The sequence below is a fragment of the Sceloporus undulatus genome, chromosome 5 (genome assembly GCF_019175285.1).
Source record: "Sceloporus undulatus isolate JIND9_A2432 ecotype Alabama chromosome 5, SceUnd_v1.1, whole genome shotgun sequence".
NCBI classification, from domain to species: Eukaryota; Metazoa; Chordata; class Lepidosauria; order Squamata; family Phrynosomatidae; genus Sceloporus; species Sceloporus undulatus.
Window position 1 is genome coordinate 99821329 of NC_056526.1, and position 24195 is coordinate 99845523.

Consider the following 24195-nt stretch of genomic DNA (forward strand, 5'->3'; position numbering starts at 1 on the left):
GTTCAAAGTTCTCCATTGTCCTGTCAGTTCCTCATCATGGCGACTCAGGAGATAAGGTTCTTCCCGGTCATGGTTCGTCACACCTGGACGGCACCCCACTTCAGCTTCCAAGTTTAGACTTTCCTCGCCTCGGTTGCCAAATACCTTCGTCACATCAGTGCTTTGCGCGGAACCATCTTGTTTGTTCTTTTAGCTATGTTTAAAGCACAATTCCTTGGTTCTTCAGTTCTTCAGCTCTGGGTTTAAGTCAGAACTCACTCATTCGTCTTACAATGGAACTGGGCCAGCCTTCTCTCTCCCCCAGAGGCCGAACGATGACAGTTAGGGAGGGAGGAGCCTCTTTCTTCAGGCCAGCCCCTGATTTGTTCTTGTTCCCACAATGAGCCATTATACATTTGACAATAATTTTAGATATACAAAGGACTTTATCAGACAAGGGATCTTCTCTTACTACAATAGTGTTATTTTGAAAAAAACTGTGCAATCGTTGTTGCTTTGTCGTCATATCTAAAAATCATAACTAAAATCTTTCTGGGATTACAGCATTAGTTTGCACTAAAATCTTATCACACATTACCCTTTTGGCACGCTGTTACCCTAAAGGGTGGGTGGGGAACATTGGGGGTCTCCACCAGCAGTGTCAGCGTCTCCTTGAAAATGTCTTTATAGAGTCATCTCTGCAGTAGTCAAGGTGTAGCTGAATTAGGATAATTTTGCTTATCCCTTGAGGCAGTGTACAGTCTGTTGAGACTTCATTTGTGAGGAGCAGGTATGAGTGCTTGGTTCCACTATTTAGCTTTGGAAGGTTTTGAGATATTGCTCTACACAGGCACAGAATCCCATATACTAATTTGCAGAGACAACTAGTAGCAGAGTATGACTTTTAGTTAAGCAACCACCCTTTTCTTTGTCAAACTTCCCTCCACCTACCATGAATTAATTTTATTAATTTAAGACATTTTGGGGGGAAATAGGCTTTTATTCTGTATGTATGTGCTGGAGAGAAGAAGTATGTTCTGGCTTGATGATGAAGAGAAATTATTTCTCACACAGGAGATAGGTTATTCTAGTGTGGCACTGACTGGGACAGATGCACAGCTGGGAGAAATGGAAAACCTGGAAGAGTTTGTGCTACGTCCTGCACCACGTGGCATGACAATGAAGTGTCGGATCACAAGAGATAAAAAAGGGATGGACCGAGGTCTGTTTCCTACTTACTATATGCACCTGGAACGGGATGATGACAGAAAGGTACTGAGAACAATGGCATGGTATCTAATTCTGAATTCATAGCTGTAATATAGAAGTTCCATGGAAGAAAACCCCACACAATCAAAGTTTACCAACCACTCCAAAAGAATCATAGAGCTAGGAGAAACCTCAAGGGCCATCAAGTCTAAGTCTCTGCCATGCAGGAATGCATAATCAAAGTAACCTCTGACAGATAGGCATCCAGGCTCTGTTTAATAACCTCCAAAGAAGGAGACTGTACCACCCTCTAAAGGAGTGTGTTTAGACGGTTATCTAAAGAATTTTCAACTGAGCTAAGATTTGAAAGGGATGGACAAGAAATGGAAAAAAAAGGGGGGGAATCAGGAAATAAGAATTCAAACAGATAGCCAGTTCATATAAGGAGAAAGTCAGAAAATCTAAAGGACAGAATGAGCTCAGGCTTGCTAGAGAAGTTAAAAACAAAAAAAGGCCATTTTTGGTTAAGGCCATAGCAAACAGAATAACAAGAAAATATTAAGATTGCTGCATGGAGAAGATGTAGAGAAGCTAACAGGGAACAAATAAAAGACAGAGCTATTCAATACCTTCTTTGCATCGGTCTTCTCTAAATAAGATAACAGTTCTCAACCAAGGGAAAATGGAGCAAATCGTTCAGTAGGGGAAATGCAGCACAGAATGAATAAAGAGGTTCTGCAAGAATACCTGGATACTCTACATGATTTCAAGTCTCCAGGGCTAGATGAACTTCATCCAAAGTATTAAAGGAACTGGGAGATGTAATCTCAGAACCACTGGCAATAAACTAATATCATAGAATCATACAAGAGTGTCACATTGAGGATAGAGCAAGCTTGTTCTCTGCTGCTCCAGAGACTAGAACACGGAATAATGGATGCAAGCTACAGGAAAAGAGATTCCACCTAAACATTAGGTGGAACTTCTTGACAATAAGGGCTGTCTGACAGTGGAACACACTCTCTTGGAGGGTAGTGGAATCTCCCTCCTTGGAGGTCTTTAAACAGAGGCTGGATGGCCATCTGTCAGGGATGCTTTGATTGATTTTCCTGCATGGCAGGGGGTTGGACTGGATGGCCCTTGTGGTCTCTTCCAACTTTTTGATTCCATGTCGGAAGAGATCCGTAACACCACCGATCTTGACAGCTTTAAAAATATTGTATATTTTATCATTATGTAACCCGTCTTGATCTCCAAGGAAAGGCGGGATATAAATAAACGATTTATTATTTATTTATTAAAAAGGCTGTCAAGATGGATCTCTTCCAGTAAGCCTTCCCTGCCCCTGCTAATATAGAATACCAGCATCCTCATAATCTTTCTTTTTATTATTATTATTGTTTTTTATTATTGAATGTTGTTTTATTATTTTTACTGTTAATTAGGAATTTTAACTGTTGTGTGGGAGGGAGATATAATGGATTTCATTCTGTATTGTATATTTTTACCTATATTGTAAGCTGCCTCGATCCAACTGGAGAGGCAGGATATAAATAAAATTTTATTAATTTATTAATTAATTATTAATTAAGGTCCCCCATGATATCATTGCAAAAAAGCTAGTAACATGTGGGCTAGACAATGCTACTATTAAGTGGATCTGTAATTGGTTGACTGACCAAACCCAAAAGGTACTCAAGAACAGCTGCTCCTTATCCTAGAGGGAAATAACTAGTGGGGTATAACAGGGTTCTGTCCTGGGCCCAGTGCTATTCAACATCTTTATCAGTGAATTAGATGATAGAATAGAGGGCATGCTAATTAAATTTGCAGATGACAATAAATTCGGAAGATTAGCTAATATCCCAGAGGACAGGATCAGAATTCAAAATGACCTTAACAAGTTAGAAAGCTGATCCAGAACTAACAAAATGAATTTCAACAAGAGTATTTTAGAATACTACACTTGCTCAGTAAAAATGAAACACATAGATATAGGATGTGTGACACCAGGTTTGGTGGCAGTACATGTGAAAGGGATCTAGGAGTCTTAGTGAACCACGAGTCAGCACTGTGGTGTGGCAGCTAAGAAAGGAAATGTAATTCTAGGTTGCATCAGTAGGAGTGTAGTGTCTAGATCGGCAAACTAATACTACCACTGCATTCTACTTTGGTCAGACCTCACCTGGAATATGGCATCCAGTTCTGGTCACCACTGTTCAAGAAGGATGTTGACAAGTTAGAACATGTCCAGAGGAAGACAATCAAAATGGTGAAAGGTCTAGAAACCATGCCCTAAGAGGAGCAGCTTAGAGAGCTGGGTATGTTTAGCCTGGGGGTTAAAGAATCACATGATAGCCAAGTTTAAATATTTGAAGGGATGTCATATTGAGAGGATGGAGCAAGCTTGTTTTTTGCATCTCCAGAGACTATGACACAGATCAGTGGATTCAAACTACAGGAAAAGAGATTCCACCTCAATATTAGGAAGTAATAGTAGTAAATGGTAGTAAAAGCTATTCGACAGTGGGATATACTGCCTTGGAGTTTGGCAAAGTTCCTTTCTTAGGAGGTTTTTAAACAGAGGCTGAATGGCCATCTGTCAGGAGTGCTTTGATTATGTCTTCCTTGGACCAGATGGCCATTGTGTTCTCTTCCAACTCTGTGGTTCTATGATTTTATATGATTCTATGATTGCTGCTGGCAGATGTTGCAGACTGCTCTGAACTCACTAAATATCCTGTACAAGACAAATAAAATATCTTCTTTCTGAACTCATATCTGTGAAACTTTGTAATGCAAAATATTCATTTCTCTAAATTTTAATATAAAGTTAGACATTAGAGACAGGATTTTAAAAATATAGATACTAAGGCTGACTTGAAATATCTCTCAAAGCTTCAGTAATTTTTAAACATGTTTCTAGGTATTCCTTCTTGCGGGGAGAAAAAGGAAAAAAAGCAAAACATCAAATTATCTCATTTCCATTGATCCAACAGATTTATCCAGGGAAGGAGAAAGTTTCATTGGAAAACTCAGGTAAGACTTGCTGGTACAAAATTAATAAATTAACAAATAAATATTTGAAGCTTCCTTATGTTGTCAAATCATTTACTTTAAGTAGTAGCAGTGCTATGAGATATTTGGCAGAAGCCTTTTCATATTGCTTGAACTGACGGTGTCAGGGATTGAATTGGATGATTTCTGTAATTAAAGCATGTGGTTTACCATTTAGTTATGGCCATTCATGAAATGTTCACTGATGTACTAGTCTTGCCGAAGTGTGTGTGTGTGTGTGTGTGTAGTAGTAGTAGTAGTAGTAGTAGTCTGCCATGATAGATTGCATGACTTTATTCTGTACCACCGTAGCCATGTCTGATTTTAGTCTGAGTGTGTTGTGCTTTTCCTGCATTTTGTGGCTTTTGTTATGTCTTCTTTGTATGATAGTTCGTATTTTTATTGCAAATCATAACCTGATGGTTAGACAGTCTGAACAAGTTGGGCTATCTTCTCCATACTTGTGTGGGTGAAAAATGGCATGACTTTAGCATCAGACAAAGGAGGTGGATGGACTTACAGTCAGCCCTCCACATTTGCGGCTTTGACTTTTGAAGATTTGATTGTTTGGATTCGATTAATATGTTTTCTCTAGGCCCTTCACAGCACATCTCTGTTGTAAATTGATCATAGAGTTGTGCTGAAGGAGTTAACTAGAGAAAACATTTTTCTGGGCGTTTGTAGGTCTATGTGATTCTATGTGTGATTCTGTGATCAGCGTCTGGTAGATGTTGACCATTGGGCTGCACTGGAAGACCTAAAGATTCCCAGAGATAAGTTCTCTCAAGTTACATGGATTTCTAATTGGTTGACTGGCCGAACCCAAAGGGTGCTCAGCGATGGCTCCTTTTCATCCTGGAGAGAAGTGACCAGTGGGGTCCCACAGGGCTCTGTCGCAGGCCCAGTGTTATTCAACATCTTTATCAATGACTTACATGACAGAATTAGGGGTATACTTATCAACTTTTCAAATGACACCAAATTAGGAGGAATATCTAATACTCCAGAGGACAGGATCAAAATTCAAAATGACCTGAATAGACTAGAAAGCAGGGCCAAAGCTAACAAAATGAACTTCAACACAGAGAAATGTAAAATACTGCACATAGGGCAGAAAAATTAAATGCACAGATATAGGATGGGGGACACCTGGCTGAACGAGACTACATGTGAAAGGGATCTAGGAGTTCAAGTAGCCCACAAGTTAAACATGAGTCAACAGTGTGATGCAGCAGCTAAAAAGGCCAATGCGGTTTTAGGCTGCATCAGTAAAAGTATAGTGTCTAGATCAAGAGAAGTAATAGTGCCACCGTATTCTGCTTTGGTCAGGCCCCACCTGGAATACTGTGTCCAGTTTTGGGCACCACAATTCAAAAAGGACATTGAGAAACTGGAGTGTGTCCAAAGGAGGGCAACTAAAATGGTGAAGGGTCTGGAAACCATGTCCTATGAGGAACGACTTAGGGAGCTGGGGATGTTTAGCCCGGAGAAAAGAAGGTTAAGAGGTGATATGATAGCCCTGCTTAAATATTTGAAGGGATGTCATATTGAGGAGGGAGCAAGCTTGTTTTCTGCTGCTCCAGAGAACAGGACCCGGAACAATGGATGCAAGCTATAGGAAAAGAGATTCCACCTCAACATTAGGAGGAACTTCCTGACAGTAAGGGCTGTTCGACAGTGGAACACACTCCCACGGAGTGTAGTGGAGTCTCCTTCTTTGGAGGTCTTTAAGCAGAGGCTGGATGGCCCTCTGCCCGGTATGCTTTGATTGAGATTTCCTGCATGGCAGGGGGTTGGACTGGATGGCCCTTGTGGTCTCTTCCAACTCTATGATTCTATGATTCTAAGTTATTTTATTTGTGGTTTTTCCACTTTCACAGAGGTCCTTTGCCCCTAACCCCAGAGAATGTGGAGGGCCCACTGCACATGTGATACAGACTTTGGATGAGAAGAATAATTAAATGACAGTTGTATTCCAAGAGAAAGGAAATCTTCTATGTGATTTGTATTCCTTAATCCTAGATCAAACCTTATGGGAACTAAATTTACCGTCTACGATCATGGGGTTAGTCCGATCAAAGCACAGGGGCTGGTGGAAAAAGCCCACACTCGACATGAGATGGCTGCTATTTGCTATGTAAGTGACTTACTAATGGTGGCTGGGGACAGAGGGAGGTGGTAGAAGTTTTTATAGCATGCAGACTTATACTAGAGGGGAGTGTAAATTGGAAAGGAAGGAAGTAGGAGAAGTAGTGGCGCAGTGGTTAAATGCCTGTACTGCAGCCATTCACTCGAAACCACAAGGTTGCGAGTTCAAAGACAGCAAAAGGGCCCAAGCTCGACTCAGGCTTGCATTTCCGGGTCGCTAAAATGAGTACCCAGAATTGTTGGGGGCAAATTAGCTTCTTGCTAATTATGCTTACTTGCTGTACACCGCTATGATCTCTGGAATAGCGGTTATATAATAAAACAAAATTATTATTATTAATTATTAGTGAAAAGTTCTTACAGCCACAGCCATTATGAAATCCTGTTTGGACAGAAACCAAAATGTGGTAAAATGTTCTTCACTCTACATGTAAACTAGAAAAAATGTTTCTTAGTTATCTTTTTCCTAGACCTGTTACAGACAGCCAAATAAAGCTGCTTCGAGTCACAGTGGAGGTATGGTGTTTCAATGATGCCTGTGTCCTAAGAGTCCAGAGTCACACCCAAAGCCATGCTCCACCTAAGGACTGGAGCGTGGCTTTGGTGGGTTCTGGACTCTTAGGACGCATGTATCATTGAAACACCATACCTCCACTGTGACTCGAAGCAGCTTTATTTTGGCTGTCTGTAACAGGCCCTAGATCTTTTTTTGTTACAACAGTTTCTGTCCTGTCTTCGTACACTTTTCTAGTCAAGATGGCTCAGATAAAAGTGATATGTAAATAAATACCAAAAATAAAATAGCAGTTTAAAAAAACCACATATTGCAATAAAACAAGGGGAGATCAAGGCTGCTACCCACTGCAGAATTCATGCAGTCTGACACCACTTTAACTATCATGGCCCCATCCTATGGAATCCTGGCATTTGTAGTTTGTTGTGACACCAGAGCTCTCTGACACAGAAGGCTAAATATCTCACAATACAAAAGATCCCAGAATTGCATGACATGGAACTGCCATGGCAGTTAAAATGTTGTCAAACTGCATTAATTCTGCAGTGTAATTGCAACAGTGTAGTTGTACTACTTGCTGTTGAAACAACCGAGAAGGTCCAGTTCCTTCTGCCAACTACCTCATCAAATAAGGAACATAAAAGAGAGGCTCTGAATGAGAGTTTGGGGCAAATTTGTACATGGGAAAGTGAATTCCAAAGAAAATGTACCTCAAGGTAACAGAACCTTGCCTAAATGAGATGGTTAGAGCGGTGCTGATTAAGGTATCTGATCTGGGGGACTGGCAGAGTGTTTTTTCCCAGTGTGCCAGGAATCGACACCTGTCATGGCCAGCCAAGAGCAGGTCTCAGAGGATGAGGAAGAGGATGTGGCTCCTCCAGTGCAAGGGGAAATTGAGGCTACACCAGGTTCTAATCCTGCTCTGCCAGATCCCAGCCCTGATCTCCCAGCCCCAGAGGAGGAGGCTCAGCCAGGTCCTAGTGCTGGTGGGATTCCTCTTGTGGTACAGCAGCCTAGTGGTGACTCTGGGGAGGAACCATGCCTGGAGGTTCCTTCCTTTAGACAACGCAGGGCTGAGAGTGCTTGCATGCGTAGATCCAGGAGGACTGCGGAGAGGCAATTAGCAAATCAGCCTCAGCTGGCATGGGGGAGAACGTCTCCTACTTAATGAGCAGGAAGACGCCAACTCAGTGCCAGAGTTTATCGCAGTATCCTTCTGGATGATTACTGTCAGCACTGGCTCCTTGCTTCCTTGAACCCTTGTTTGCCTTGGACCCTTGACTTTGGAACGGACTGGACTCTTGATACCTTCTGGCTGCCCTGACCTTGGACCGAACTGACTTCTGTGGACTCTGGAATCCTGACCCTGGCTTTGTTGTTGATGTGCTTCTTGTGGACTAACCAAAAGTTCTGTAGCCTGCCTGTTAGCTCCTTTCTTGCTACAACACCCTTATAAGCGTTTGTTTGGACTTGTGCTGGCCGTAGTCCAGGACAGCACCATATTTGTGCCCATTGACTGCAACTGTTTTTTACCTGGAAATTTGCCACAGACCAACAGTAAATAGGTTGCTGTCAATGTGTTTGAGGACATGTATTAAAATACCTTACCTGGCCATCTGTTCTTTGTTACAGATCTTTTGCTTTACTTTTGTTCTACTTTTGGTTATAATATAATCTTGTAATTAATAAAACTGGTTATTTCGAAATAAAAATACAACTTGGACTTCTTCTTCGTGGTCTCTGCGAATCATACAAATGGGTTTTACTGCGCCTGCGCAGTGCTGCTCGGAACCTACTGGAATCACTGCGCAGAGTTTACTCTGCAACATATTCAAACTTTTTGGCGGTAACTCCACCCACCCGTTATAAGGCCCCTGCCTTCCCGCTCTTTCCCCAGTTCCTTTTTTCCACCGCGCTAGCTGCTTCAGGGAACTTTCGCTTGCTTCGCTTGCTTGGAATCACTTTCGTTTTTTGACCTCGGACTGTATTCTTGACCATTCTTTGTCTCCCGCCCCTGGTAACTTCGATCTTCGGACTGTTGACCTCGCTTACGGATTCTCCTCTGGCTTTGACGACTCTGAAAATGCCTGCACCCTTCAAGAAGTGCGACATTTGTGGGGGCAAGGTGCCCGTCCAGGACCTACACTCCTCCTGCCTGTTGTGCCTCGGCAAGAACCATGATACCAAGGCCTGCCTGCTCTGCAGATCCCTCTCGTCTCAGGCCCGGAAAAACCGTGAGTCCCGGCTAACTTCGGCGATTGCCCTCGGCAAGGTGCAAGAGGGAGGTTCGCGGTCATCCTCTGTCCCGCCTTCCGCGCCCCCCGCTTCATCGTTTCGGGCTAGTATGTCCAGTGTTACATCTGGGAGAGCCGCCGTTCCCAGCGTGGTGTGTGTCCCGCCCGGGACAATCCCCTCCACCACCTCCGATGTGGCCCGTGGCTCGAAACCGCCCAGCGCCACCGACGAACCCTCCAAGCGCCCCCATAAGTCTTCGGGGACTGAGGGTACCGAGCCGGCCTCCAAACTGACGAGGAGATCGGAGGGCTCGCATTCTAAGAAGGCTACCAAGCCGGAGGTCCATCTCGCCTCGCCTTCGTCATCCAAGGCATCTAAGGCATCTCGCCACGCTCCGAAGCCTCAGGAGCTGGCTGTCCCTTCGGGAGGGACAAGGTCTCCAAGACCTTCCTCGTCGGCAGCGGCTGCTGTCCTCCTAGACCTCCCGGACAATCCTTTCTTCCCAACAGAGGAAGTTCCCAGACCTGGGAATAAGAGGCACCATGACAAGTCGGGTTGTGATCCTGCCCCAAAGAAGTCCAAGTCTTCCAAGGATCGGCCCACCACCAACCCACCTAAGACGAAGGACAAGAAGCGTTCCCCTTCCAAACAGGCCTGCGCTTCCACTTCGGCAGCCCCATGCGATCCGGAGCCTACGCCGGAGGGTTGACGGACTCCGGTACCGGACACGCCACCGCCTCAGCCCACCATGGACTTTGTCCACGGGACGGAAGACACCGTTCTTCACCGGTCGCCTTCCCACTCTGGGACCGACAACGACGAGGATCAGCCCCGCAGGCATGGGATACCGGACCTGTTCCTCGACACGCAATCTGGCCGGTATTATTTGTCGATTTCGGAGGACAGAGCGATGAAGGAGTTCACCAGGCTGAACCCCCATCCTGCAGACCAAGGCACCTCGTCCAGATCGGTCCCGACCGTATCTGTCTACGAGAGATCGCCATCTCCACCTCACAGGCGCTCGCAATCCTCGACTGACCTCATCCCAGCCCGTCCGAGATCCCAGGTCAGGGTGATGGACCCCCTCTCCTCCGACTTGGACTCCGACGAGGAGCCTTTGCTTCAGTCTGAAGCACCTTCCGATGAAGACGTCCTCTCGGTTTCGGCCTCACCTCAGAGGATGCATAATCCTCAGCCGTCTTCCCTGTCGGACGACGTCCAGTCCTTCACCGAACATGTCGTTAAGATGGCGAGGGCTCTCGACATCGAGCTCACTTCCCCGGACGACGACGCTGAGGACCCGGTAGAGCGTCGGGTGCATGGACGAGTGCCTACTCCACCTTGTCTGCCTCTCCTTCCGTCGCTTCAGACCATCGTCAAGAGGTCCTGGGACTCCCCGGCCACCCTGTCGGCGTCCTTCCGCAAAGTAGAGTCACTTTACAGAGTCGCCCCGGCGAGTTGTCCCTGGTTGGCAGACCACCCCAGGCCGAACTCTGTGATTGTGGAGGGGGCCCAGAATAGCTTCATTCCCAAGCAGGCGACCTCCCCTGTCGACCGGGAGGCGAAAAAAGTTGACGGACTGGCCAAGAAGGCCTACTCGGCAGCGGCACTTACGGTGAAGGCCGTCAATTACACCGCCTGCATGGGGGCCTACATCCAGACCCTCATGGAACGGATCTCCCCCCTCATCCCGGACGTTCCGGATGATATCCAGAGGCAGCTGGTGGAGGTCAGAGACGAGACTCATTCCATTGGGAGTTGGCTCATCACCACTTCCAGGAACATGGCAGACTGCGCAGGGAGGGCCATGTCCGCATCCATGGCACTCAGACGCCACGCCTGGTTGAGGGTCTCGGACCTCAACCCTACGGTCAGGGCGGCCATCGAGGACATGCCGCTCGACGGGACCGGGCTCTTCCATGCCGAGACCGACGACCGCCTGAACAGGAAGTTCAGGATGAAGGCGGTGGTGAAGAAGCATGGCATGTCCTCGACACCGGCTTCTCCATTTCGAAAGCGTCAGCGCACGTGGCAGCCGCAAGGTCAGTCACAGGGGACCTTCTCCCGGGATCGGCAGTCCCAGCAACAGGGCTCCAAGAAGACACCGCTTCCCCTCGCAGTCTTCCTCCTCCTCTGGCCGTCGCAAACTTCCCGCTCGGTACCGCAAGTCCCGCCAGCAGGACACCGACCCGGAAGAAGAGAACCTGAAGGGACGCAGCGCGCTTCGTCCCTCCTGCACCCTCTACTTCCTGGACATTTGAGGCCCTTGTTAACACCTGGGCCTCTGTAACATCGGACTCGTGGGTTCTCAACATCGTCCGTAGGGGTTTGCCCTCGAGTTCCAAGAGCTCCCTCCAACTGGACCTTCATGTCCACTCCCCCTCGGGACACCCTTCTCGACCGAAGTGCGCGCCTTGCTTGGTAAAGGGGCAATCTCCCCTTTACCGCCCCGACCAATGTCCCCGGGCCTTTTTCTCCAGGTACTTCACGGTACCGAAAGCGGTGGGGGCATCAGGGCCCATCCTGGACTTGAGACAATTGAACTTGTTCCTTGACTACCGCCGTTTTCGAATGGTAACCTTGGCTTCCATTCTACCTCTGCTCCCACCAGGGTTGTGGTTGCGGACCGTCGACCTGAAGGACGCCTACTTCCACATCGGGATTCGAGAAATCCCACCGGAGATTTCCTCGCCTTCGCTGTCGGCTCCACCTCGTACCATTACAAACGTTCTTCCCTTCGGCTTGGCCACGGCTCCAAGGGTCTTCACGAAGTGCATGGCACGGTGGGGCATACCTTCATCAAAGGGCTTCATGGTCTTTTCCCTACCTGGACGACTGGCTGTTTGCAGCCGAATCCCAAGGCGAGCTGCAGGAGGTAGTCTCATTCGCCTTGCGCCTTTTGGACTCCCTCGGGCTGGTCGTCAACAGGGAAAAGTCCACTTCACACCGACCAGGCAGGTCAAGTTCATCGGGGCCCATCCTCGACTCCGAAAGTTGCTCAGCCTTCCTCCCGCCGGACCGGTTTCAAGGCCCTGACACGTCCCTCAGGCCGTGCATCTCCCACAGAAGGGTGAGAGCCAGAGACGTCCAAGTCGCCCTAGGCCACATGGCATCGACGACATTCGTCACCCCTTGGGAAGACTTCGTCTTCGGCCTCTTCAATCCTGGTTCCTCTCGGTCTTCTCTCCGTTAGACGACCCCCCGTCCAAGTGGCTTACGGTACCAAGACCGGTAGCCGCCTCCCTCAGTGGTGGTTCGACAGCCACACCATGTCTGCACCGGTGCCCTTCCATTCCCCCAATCACAACTGCTCTGACAACCGATGCATCCCTGGAGGGATGGGGTGCTCACCTGCTCGACTTGGTCATCAAAGACAGGTGGTCCACACAAGACAAGCTCCTCCACATCACGCTTTGGAGTGCTGGCAGTGGAAAAGCATTGAGGGCGTTCGAGTTTGCCGTCACAGGAAAGGTGGTCCTCCTGAGGACGGACAACACCACCGTGATGTTTACATCAAACAAACAAGGTGGTACCAGGTCCCAGGACCCTGCTCGACCTCACGCTCCGCATCTGGGACTGGTGCATCCAAACGACACGTCCTCCTCCAGGCGATTCACCTTCCCGGGGAGGACAACGAGCTGGCAGATCGCCTCAGCAGATTCCATCGGTGTGCCACGAGTGGAGGCTCCATCCGAGACGGTCAGCGACCTCTTCGACCGGTGGGGAACCCCCGGATCGACCTCTTCGCGACCAAATGGAACAGCCATGCCCCCAGTTCTGCTCCAGGAGCGAATGGACGGATCCCTTGGAGACGCATTCGCCTTCCTCTGGACGGGGGGCTCCTCTACGCCTTCCTCCGTTCCCTTCATCATCAGAGTGGTGTCCAAGATCACAACGGACCGTCGCATGCGATCTTGATCACCCCGTGGTGGCCGAGACAGCCCTGGCTTGCATCCCTTCTTCACCTCTCCAGGAGATGCTTCCTCCGTCTCGACCCTTGCCCGACCTGCTGTCGATCCAGGACGGACGGATTTCTCCACCCGGACATCGAGATCCTGCCGCTGGTAGCTTGGAGGATACAGCCCTGACTGCTTTGCCGGAACCGGGCGGACGGTGATCCTGGCTGCGAGGAACCTTCCACCCAGCGATCTTATGCCCTGAAATGGAGGAGGTTTAGCCTTTTCTGACCGAAAGGGCTTATCTCCTGCTCAGGTGTCCACTCCGGTGGTGCTGGGTTTTTGATGGCCATTTTGGATGAGGGGCTGTCCTCACAATCCATCAAATGCTACTTGTCTGCCATTTGTGCCAATAACAGTTGTGGGGGAGGTTTTTTCTTCAAAGACCCTTTGGTGAAAGGGTTCCTGGAAGGGTTGTGCCAATGTATCCTCCTGTGTCGGTACCTACACCGGCTTGGAGTTTGGAGACGGTACTGTCCGCCCTCCAATCCAAGCCTTTTGAACGATGGCCACAGCGGACTTGAGGACTATTGACTTGGAAAACCGCTTTTCTTGTGGCCATCACCTCTGCCCGCCGTGGCGGGCGAACTCTTGTGCTTTACAGAGGGACCAGCCCTTCTTGAGGTTCCACAGGACAAGGTGGTCCTCCGTCGGGACATTACCTTCTTGCCGAAGGTTGTGTCTGCTTTCCACATGTGCCAAGACATTGTGTTGCCCCCTCTCGCATCCAACCCGACGTGGATGAGGAGCGACGCCTACATCTCTTGATGTCAGGAGAGCACTGGCGTTTTATTTGGACAGAAATGCTGCCTCCAGCGGTCTGAGAGACTTTTCCAATGCTACTCGGAACCGAAGAAAAGGGTTGCCTGTTTCTGTGCAGAGGCTTTCCAAATGGGTGGCTGGTACCATCCACCTTGCTAGGAACTGTTGGGCAAACCTCTCCCCGGGCAGGGTTCGGTCCCATTCCACAAGGGCAATGGCAGCATCCTCTGCATTCCTGTCGGGGATTCCCTTGGAGGATGTCTGCAAGGCTGCTGTCTGTCCAACCTTTAACTTCATCAAGCATTATAGGTTGGACACCAGGGCCATCCGAGACGCAGCTTTCGGGAAGGCTGTGTTGGTTTCAGGGTTGCATTGATTGCATACTGATCGTTGTTTTTGATTTATGTACCAGTTGACGCTATTTACATTCTGTTCTATGTGGGCTTACACAATTTTTATGGGACGGTCTTGCCTGACCTCTTGTTCCCTATTCAGGTTTAGCAATGTTATTGCTATGTTTGGTCTGTGCATGAACAAAAGACTGACTCTTTTTATTGTTCAAGGTGTTTATTGTTGTTAATAATATACCTTTGGTTTACCATAGCTTTGGTTTCAGGACACCTCCCTCCGCCCATACCTAAGCTTGTCAGTTAAACCCATTTGTATGATTCGCCGAGACCACGAAGAAGAAGGACAGGTTGCTTACCTGTAACGGTATTTCTTCGAGTGGTCATCTGCGATACATACAAATCCCACCCGTCCATCCCCTCAGTGTCCTGCTCTCATTGGCTCTTTCCATCGCCTGCTTGGCGGAAAAATGCGGAACTGGGGAAAGAGCGGGAAGGCAGGGGCCTTATAACGGGTGGGCGGAGTTACCGCCAAAAGTTTCAATATGTTGCAGAGTAAACTCTGCCCGTGATTCCAGTAGGTTCCGAGCAGCACTGCGCAGGCCGCAGTAAAACCCATTTGTATGTATTCGAGATGACACAGATCGAGAATCAACTGAGGTCGTGTGAGAATAACGTTACAGGTAAGCAACCTGTCCTTTTCTGCTTATAATAATCGGTTTACATGGAATGCTCACATTGAGGGGATATCCACACAGGCCAAAGGCTCATATTCCCCCCCCCCCGTCTTGCATCATTGTGTTTTGGAGACATAGGCCAGGGGTAGGCAATCTTTTTGAGCGGGGGCCGGGTTGCTGTCCCTCCGACACTGGGGGGCCGAAGCAAAAAAAAAAAAATTAAATAATTTTTTTAAAAACTCAATATATAAATAAAGTAGGACACAAAATTTTGTAAAATTTTCAAATGGAAGACACCTTTTTTAAAAAAATGGAGGACACGCGAAAAAATTTGCTGATTTTTAAAAAAAGTTAATATAAATGCATGTTTCTGAGGCTTCTATAGACAATTGCCCCCCAAAGGCCCCGGCGGCAATCGGCGGCAGGACCGGGCTGGGGCCGGTCCCAAGGCCTTGCCGGGCCGCATCCGGCCCGCGGGCCGCAGGTTGCCTACCCCTGACATAGGCCAATATCCCCATGCCAGGATCTGGTAGATTGAATGGTGATCTGGCAGTCCTGGTCTGATTTAATTGCAAAGGGGTCTTAGTGCAGGTCAGAATGGCTCACTGTTTGCTGCGAAGTTTCTTGGAAACTCCGTGCTGGCCCCTGACAGCCCCATCTGTACTGCACCTGTTCTCGTCTTGAAATGAAAATGAAAAAGGCTAGCATTTCTGTCCTGCCCAGCCCAGAACCTGTTAAATAGAGACAGGACATTGACAGATATGGTTTTCTATGCCAACAGTTGCTAAGATAAGAATAAAATATTGACTAGTTCTGTGAACCTGCCCCACCTTCATAAAAGACATATGCCAGGTGAGAGGGAAGGAGACTGATGTTGAAGTAACATCTTAAAGAGAGAGGGAGAAAGGGAAACAGCTGTTTTTAAATATATATATATATATACATACACACACACACATACATACCTACACATACATACTTGCGCATGCACACACACACACCTCTTGATCTGCAGGGGCTTGAGCATGTGATCTTGGTGTTATTGGCACCACACTAAAACAGATGGTAGCGATGAGATCATTGTGGTAGCAATCAGTCCTGAGAAGAAGGTAATAGGCTGGCAGTTCAGGTTGAATATTGTTAGAAGTTTGGAACTAAGACTGGAACCTGTTAAAGCATTTACTTATCAACTGGGTATATGGGTATAATAAAACTTATGAATTTTCTTGCTATTTTGTTAATTTTGACTCAGACTATCCACTTTTATCCTAAATCATGGAGTGCTCATACTTATCATAAAGAACACAAAACTAACACACATTAGTCCAGAGTGAGATAGTTTGGAAATCCAGTCATCCCAAATCCAAGGAGGGATTTTGAAGAGGGCATTGGGCCAAGGTGAGAGTGGCAGGCAGCTAAGGCTAAGAACTGCAGGGCCAGTCTTGGGAAGGCCAGTGTCATAAGCACCAAGACCATTGTTACAGGGACCAGGCAAGCTGGCTTTCTGCCTCTCCAGAGACTAGGGCACAGAGTAATGGATTCAAAGCACAGGAAATTTCACCAAAAGTTGAGGAAGAACTTTCTGATGATGATAGCTGTTTGACAGTGGAATACACTGCCTTGGAGTGTAATGAAGTTCCCTTCTTTTGAGGTTTTTAAACAGGGGCTGGATGGCCATCTGTTGGGAGTGCTTTGATTGTGTGTGTCTGCATGGCATGTGGCTGACTGGAAGGCCCTTGTGGTTTCTTCCATCTCTATGATTCTATGATTATAGATCACAATATGTTTGGGTGTTAGAAATTGCAGTCTAGATGAATCTGCAGTTCGGGTTCTTGGTCATATTAGGGCAGCCCACTAATATGACTTTTGAACATCCCTCCCCCGTATGCATTTGATTTATGACTGAATGATTTATGACTGAACTTCAAATCTTAGTTTCCTGATGAATAAACTATTCAAATCTCTTATCCTCCTCTGCTTAGGTTCTGCAGGTTCAGGACTGTGACCTCCCTGATTAAGTCCACCAACTGATATGTCATTCTACTAAAAATATGGGTTTGTGGGTGGGGAAGGTTGTGGCGGTGGTAATTGTCATATTCATATTTTAATTGTACTCTCTCTTCTTCAATTTCTCTCTTTTTTCAAAGGAAACCAATGTACTAGGATTCAAGGGGCCCAGGAAAATGTCAGTCATAATTCCAGGAATGAATCTGAATCATGAGAGAATTCCTATCAGACCACAAAATGTAAGTTTGAAATAAGTGAGAGAGAAAGCAGTGAAACCAAGAGTTATAAGGGAAAAGAATTAAGTGCCTAAGAAGGGCTAAAGAAGAGAGGCATTCATACCAGTCTTCTTGCTTACAGAGATATAAACCACAGGTTCCTAAGGCCCTATACAAACTGGCCTGAAAGGCTGGCCTGTAGGTGGATTTGGGGTGCAGTGTCCTGACGACACACACCCTGACTCCACCCTCAGGGTGCCATGATGCCATGCGCTGCTCCAGATGGCAGATGGGATCACTGGCGCTTGTGTCCAAGTGATGCAACGCCGAAGGGGCACCATACAGATGCGCCGCCACGGCTATGGCACCCTTTAGAGGGTGCAAAAAGGACCCACATTTTGCAGCTCCTTTTTGTGCCCCCCAAAAGCCGGATTGGAGCCGCATTGTGAGGTTACTGTGGCCCCAATCTGGCCAGGAAAGGGGTGGCGTCTCACCACCCCTTAGGGATGGTCTGTAGAGCCCCTAAATTCAAGAATAGAAATTATACTGTAGCGTCACCCATTTTTTGGGGGGGCGGGGACTGGGATAGTTAATAAAATAGGAAATGCCACAACGCAGCCATACCACTTTGTCTTGTTCAGCATCTTGTGAGGCACTATTTCTCCCAATGACTATTCCTTCACACTGAGTCCTGTGTCAGCTGTAAATTTTGAAACTTTGAGAAAAGGAATAGGACAATAGTGAGGTAACCAGGCAGACTGCCATAGAGTTTTACAGAGCTGATTCAAAGCAACCTGCAACAGTGTACATGTCTGAGTGTGTGTGCACACCTTCAAGTCACCTATTGACTTAAGATAACCCCATGAATTTCATAGGGTTTTCTTAAAGAATACTCATAGATAGTTTGCTATTGACTTCCTTAGAAATATAGCTTACAACACCTGGGATTCCTTGGCAGTCTCCCATCCAAGTATTGTTGGCTGATCCTTCTTAGCTTCCAGGATCAGTCAGGATCTGGTATCTTCAGGGTATCTACACCAACTGAAATAGTAGGAGATAATAACACACAGTGATATATTCGAATGCACATATAATTTCTAAGGTAGAGTTCTTGCTGTCTAGGCCTGGAGGATTGGAGCCAGACCTCGAGAGCTGCAAATCTAAATCGAACTGAAGCATCTATGAATACAGGTTGAGTATCCTTTATCCGAAGCATAGTGTCTACCTGTACTATAAATAATAATAAATAAAAGATTTATTTATATACCGCCCTTCGAAACATCAGGGCGGTTTACAACAATATACAATAGTTCTATTACAACAAAATACAAAGTACAAGGTTATACAATATACAACAATACAGTTATAACAAAATACAAAATTATACAAGAGTAATTACAAGAAAATACAAAACAGTGCAAACCCGCCCTCCATACAGCAAAAACCCAGAATAAACATCCATAACAATACATAAATCAAGAAAATAAAACTCTAAAAACCATACTATAGCTGGATGGCAATATACATCATCGAGGGGGCTAGAATGACATTGGTGCTCATGGGAAAAACACAATCCATGAGCATATATACCTCATACACAGACAATGTAAGAAAACTGCAGCAGAGTAAGACTACTTTCCAAGTCAAGCCTCTGTTGCAGACACAGCTAATAGGACCCTGCCCCCCCCCGTCCCCTGCAGCCATGCGCAGTTGCGCAGGTGTGGCTGTGAGTCCGTTGGCGGCGAGTCCTGGGTGGGAGCGCAGCTGTGCGGGTGGATTCCTCTCCCAGGCAGCCGCTCCGGCAACAGCGGCAACAAACACAGTCCCTCGGGGCCTTAGAGGGGGCAGGATGGGGAGGTTTCCCAGCGAGCTGGGTTTTATGGCGTGCCCCTGCCACTGACACGCCCCTCCCCGGCTCCCCCTCAGGTGTTCCTGGTCTCCCTCGGTCCTGGCAGCGCCGCTGTGAGTCCGTTGGCGGCGAGTCCTGGGTGGGAGCGCAGCTGTGCGGGTGGATTCCTCTCCCAGGCAGCCGCTCCGGCAACAGCGGCAACAAACACTGTCCCTCGGGGCCTTAGAGGGGTACTGTATTTGTGAGGCTGGGGAGGTGTGAGGCTGGAGGGAGATACAAGGATCTGTGAAATAGTGGGAGATGTGGATTCATGCTGAGGACTACACTTGGATTCCCACCATTTCACAGATTCTCTGTTTGTCTCCAGCCTTGTGTCTTTTTGCTGCCAGCCACTTGCTTCTGGCTTTGGGGTAGCAGTTGCAGCACTCCTGCTCATTTGTCTCTCTCCATCTTTGTGTCTCTATCCAGCCTCATGTCTTGTTTATTTGCTACGTGTGTTTTGTATGATGTGTGAGACTGGAGAGAGATTGAAGATCTGGGAGACAGACAAGCAGAGGTGTTGCAGCCTGTGTCTTTAAGGCAGAAATGAGTGGCTAGCAGTAAAAAATTCCAGGTTTTGGGAAGTTTTCAGATTTCCAGATTAGGGGTGATCAACCTGTAATAGCAATTCATTAGAAGAAAAATAACACCACCCCACTTTCCTGTCTCATAAAAAATATGGCAAATTATAAGCAGCTTGCATATAGAATCTTAGAATCGTAGAGTTGGAAGAGACCACGAGGGCCATCCAGTCCAACCCCTTGCCATGCAGGAAATCCTAATCAAAACATCCCCTACAGATGGCCATCAAGCCTCTGTTTAAAGACCTCCAGGGAAGGAGAGTCCACTACACTCCGAGGAAGAGTTTTCCACTGTCGAACAGCCCTTGCTATATAATTATACATTAATTAGGAAAGAATGATAACAAATAGTTATTGAAACTGGAATAAGAAATATGGGAACATCCAGCCATTTTTTCTCTGTGGGTGGATATGTTTCTTTGTAGATCTGATAAGTGAACACAGGGGTGTTTTTTTTAATAAAAGGGAATTGTGTATGTGAAGTTGAAGAATACCTACTTGTCGTTTTGTGGACCAAACCTGAGAGAGGTGGATACAAAATCTGTGTCTTCTTTCCCCTCCCCACCTCTTCCCCCTGCTTATTCTGTTGCACAGGAACATGAGAGTTTGCTGTCAAAATGGCAAAATAAAGATATGGAGAACCTGATTGAGTTGCACAACAAAGCCCCAGTATGGAATGATGATACCCAGTCATATGTCTTGAACTTTCATGGACGAGTCACCCAGGCTTCTGTGAAGAATTTCCAGATTGTCCATGAAAATGACCGTAAGAACTAAAGCAGGGGCTGAAGGGCCAAATTTCTAATTCAGTAGATGCCAGGGTTGAGGTGGGAAGTTTTCAGCAATCATTTCTAGATTTGATGTGGAGGAGGTGACATGTAGGAGTTGTTACTGGTGGTTTTTTTCTAAAAATATCACCGACAACTTGTCCTAGCAAGTCACATTTCCCCATCTTGCTTCCCAAAATCCTTTCACTAGCATGATAGCTGTCCTGAAGTGAGGTATCCCACACACCTGTCTAAGCCACCTTCTCTCACATGACTGTTTTCTCTTCACAAACTCTTGTCTTTAACCAAACTTAAATATCCCTTTTAACACCATCCATTCCAAACCCCCTTGATTGCAAAACATTTGCAAACTCCTTTCTGCTAAATTTTAATAGAATGGGAAGAACTCATGCTGTGAGACAGGGCAACTGTACTAAATGGCTTTGAATTGCCTGGACACAACTCAGGACTAGATGTTGGAAAAACATTTTGAGAACCTTCTGGCAGGCAACACCCCAGTTGTGTTTCAGGTTAGGATGCATCCTCTTCTTTTAACTGAAAAGCCAAAATATGAGAGAGACCATGGATCTTTTATAATAGTAAGTTTGGGTGTAAACAGAAATAAGTTGCAGATATCCTAACTTTTTTCTTCTCCCATTCTGATGTGTCCTCCCAAAGGTAAATGGCTGTATGAATAGGTATAAATACATACCTATTTTGTTACTACCTCTCAATTTAGCTTAATCACTCACATGCATTTCCACCTTGAAAACCCTGAATTCATATACTGGAGAGATGGGCAGCCATATGACAAGAAAGACAGGGAAGCTCCTGGGGATTGAGAGGCTTCTCATGAACAGAGAAGTTTTGCTTCAGGATTGTATGTAAGCAGGTTGGAAATGAGGGGTGGGGAAGAAGAAAGATGGAATAACTAGAATCTTTAACCCAGCTGGAGCATAGGCAGTGATGAGAATTAATTAGCAAAGTATGTTGAGCAACATATCTGTCACAGATAAATTGGTTGGTTCCAACTCACTACTGTCTGTGTGTGATATAACAAGTTTATGATTCTTTTTCTTTCTTTCTCTCTTTCTCTCCTTACCCCACTCCTTCAGTTGACTATATCGTGATGCAGTTTGGACGTGTTGCAGAGGACTTATTCACCTTGGACTTTAATTACCCACTGTGTGCCCTTCAGGCCTTTGCCATTGGACTCTCCAGCTTTGATAGTAAACTGGCATGTGAATGACAGATGTGTTATATCAATGCCACATTTTATTTTTATTACTGTACTAATATTTGTAAATAAAAATATACAATATAGTCAGGACATTTCCCCACATTTTGCAGCTATTGAGGGGAATTTGATCACCTGTGTTCCTTATGGTTTTTGACCTACTGAATTCAACGTTGTCTGTGCCTAAATCTAGATTGGACCCCAGAGGACTTTATTAGAAACACTTGTTCTTGCAGGTAGGTAGACTCTCTATCAAGTGTTGTCACCATTTTGACAAAAAGATAATGGTAGACGTCATAGTAACAAATCTTCTTAGAAGCTGGAGCTGAAGCATTATGAAATGTTGTGATTTTAAATTTAATGTTGATAACATAATATCTGGAAAAATATACTGTATTATAAAACCAATTGTTAGTAGTAGAAGATTTTGTTACTGACACATTGGTGTGTAGATGAGGCTTCTGTGATACTGGGAAAAAAGAAAGTTCAAAATCTAAAATAACAGCCCAAATCACTACACGTATCTTACAATTAAATAAGCGCATCATTTTGTAATACATTTGGTATCCACTGGGGATGGGTTCCACGATCTCTGTGGATAACAAAATTTGCAGATTCTCATGTCCCAATGCCACAGGAAAATGGTGCCTCTTGTATATAAAATAGCAAAATCAAGGTTTGCTTTTGGAAATTTAATTTTTTTTTTTTCCCAAGCAGTGGTTGGTTGAATCCATGGATAAAGAATCTGTAGATATGGAGGATCAACTGTAACAGTATTAAAGTCTGCAGAAATAGCAATACAGATTACTTTAGAAGGGCTATTCTGAATTTCCAGGCGTTTTATAAATCTATTTTTATACCAGCATGTTAAATATTTATATAAATATACATTCTACAGATTTTGTTGTTGTTAAGTGCCCTCGAGTCAACCCCAACTCATGGTGACCCTGTGGATGAGACATTTCCAAGGTTCCCTATCTTCCACTGCTCTTCTTAGGTCCTGTAGATTCAGACCCATGCCCTCCCTGTTTGAGTTTGTCCATCTAGCATGTGGTCTTCTTCTCTTTCTACCACCCTCTGTCTTTCCCGGCATTATTATCTTTTCTAATGAGTCATGCCTTCTCATGGTATGGTCAAAGTACGACAGCCCCAATTTGATTTTTATCCTCAGCACTTTTCTCCAGCACCACATCTCAACTGAGTTGATTTTCCTCATATCCACCTACTTCATTGTCCAGCTCTCACATCAGTACATGATGATGGAGAATACAATGGTTTGGACAGTTGTACCTTACTAATTGTGTATCTTTATTCTTTAGGATCTTGTCGAGTTCTTTCATTGTTGCCCTTCCCATTATTTGTCTTCTTATTTCTTGTCTGCAGTCTCTGTTCTGATCAATGTTTGGTCCAAGGTATGGGAATTGCTCCTATTTCAATTTCCTCATTGTCTAGGCTGAATTTATGTCATTCCATAGTCATTTTTGTTTTCTTTATGTTCAGCAGCAAGCCTGCCTTAACACTTTCTTCTTTAACTTTTCTTAGTATTTGTTCCAAGTCTTTCCCATATCAAAAGTACACATGCCACCCAAAATGAAGATTAAACAAATGGGTTGTACTGCGGCTGCGCAGTGCTGTTCAAAAAACTTCTAGAATCACTGGGCAAAGTGATTCCGCCCATCCCTTATAAGCCCCTTGCATTCCCGCTCTTTCCCCAGTTCCTTCTTTCCGCTTCTCTACCTGTGCAAAAATCACAACACCAAAGCTTGTGCTTTGTGCAAATCCCTCACCCCTCAGGCCAGAAAGAACCGCGACTCTCGGTTGATTACAGTCATCTATCAAGTTGTCCTTAAGCTTCAGGATACTGACCGTCTGGGTTCGGTGCCTGCGACTTTAGAATCGACACCAGCCGCTCCTGCGTGTGTGGCCAAGGGCACCAAGATTAAGCCTACTGCCACTGTGGTCCAGAGCTCCACAACTGAGCCAAGTACCACTGCCGAAAAGCCTTTGAAAAAGCAAGCAGCCGATGGAGCCAGTTCAAAGCTGAAGTCCTCAGAGAAGGATAAGGCTAGAACCAAAGAGTCAGGCTCTGACAAGAGTTCGGCCCAGGAGGTGAGCTCCCATAAGGACACGAGCTCGAAATCCTCCTCCGAGAAGAGGCACGCTCCCTCAGATGCGGGAGATGAATCCCCTCACGTGTTGACCAATAAGGCTAAACCTTCAGCCCACACCGAGGCCTCGGTAACGCCTGCTCATAAAAAAGCCCACTCGAAGTCGTCTGAGGACTCGTCTCGGAAGAAGACCCACCGAGAGTCTTCAGAGACTCCTCGACCTCCCAGGGACCTTGTATTTTCTCCATCTGCTTCGGTACCTCCACAAGTTGAACCGGTGCCTCCAATCCCCGCTTCTCCAGGGACCACCTCGGCACCAGCCTCGATCCCGGCATCTACCTTGCCTGCAACATTGGCTTTCCATTGCTCCGATGACGACGTTCGGTCTGCTTCTCTGTCGTCTTGGCACCGCTCTCTGACACCTGTTCCTCAGGTCCAATTACACCAGGCCCAGGTCCATCATAGGGAGGACTCGGACTGCTTTTATGACAGCGAGACCAATAGATAT

At 46.3% G+C, this 24195-nt stretch overlaps 1 protein-coding gene across 1 annotated transcript; it reads left to right on the forward strand.

The window, feature by feature from the left end:
- The first annotated feature begins 726 nt into the window (after positions 1-726).
- TULP3 (TUB like protein 3) lies at positions 727-22703 on the forward strand. Its single transcript, XM_042470914.1, has 6 exons — positions 727-1251; positions 4115-4227; positions 6268-6382; positions 17032-17130; positions 20170-20341; positions 21458-22703. Exons 1-6 carry the CDS (start codon positions 988-990, stop codon positions 21589-21591), a joined length of 897 nt encoding a protein of 298 aa, XP_042326848.1. The 5' UTR covers positions 727-987; the 3' UTR covers positions 21592-22703.
- The last annotated feature ends 1492 nt before the right edge of the window (positions 22704-24195 follow it).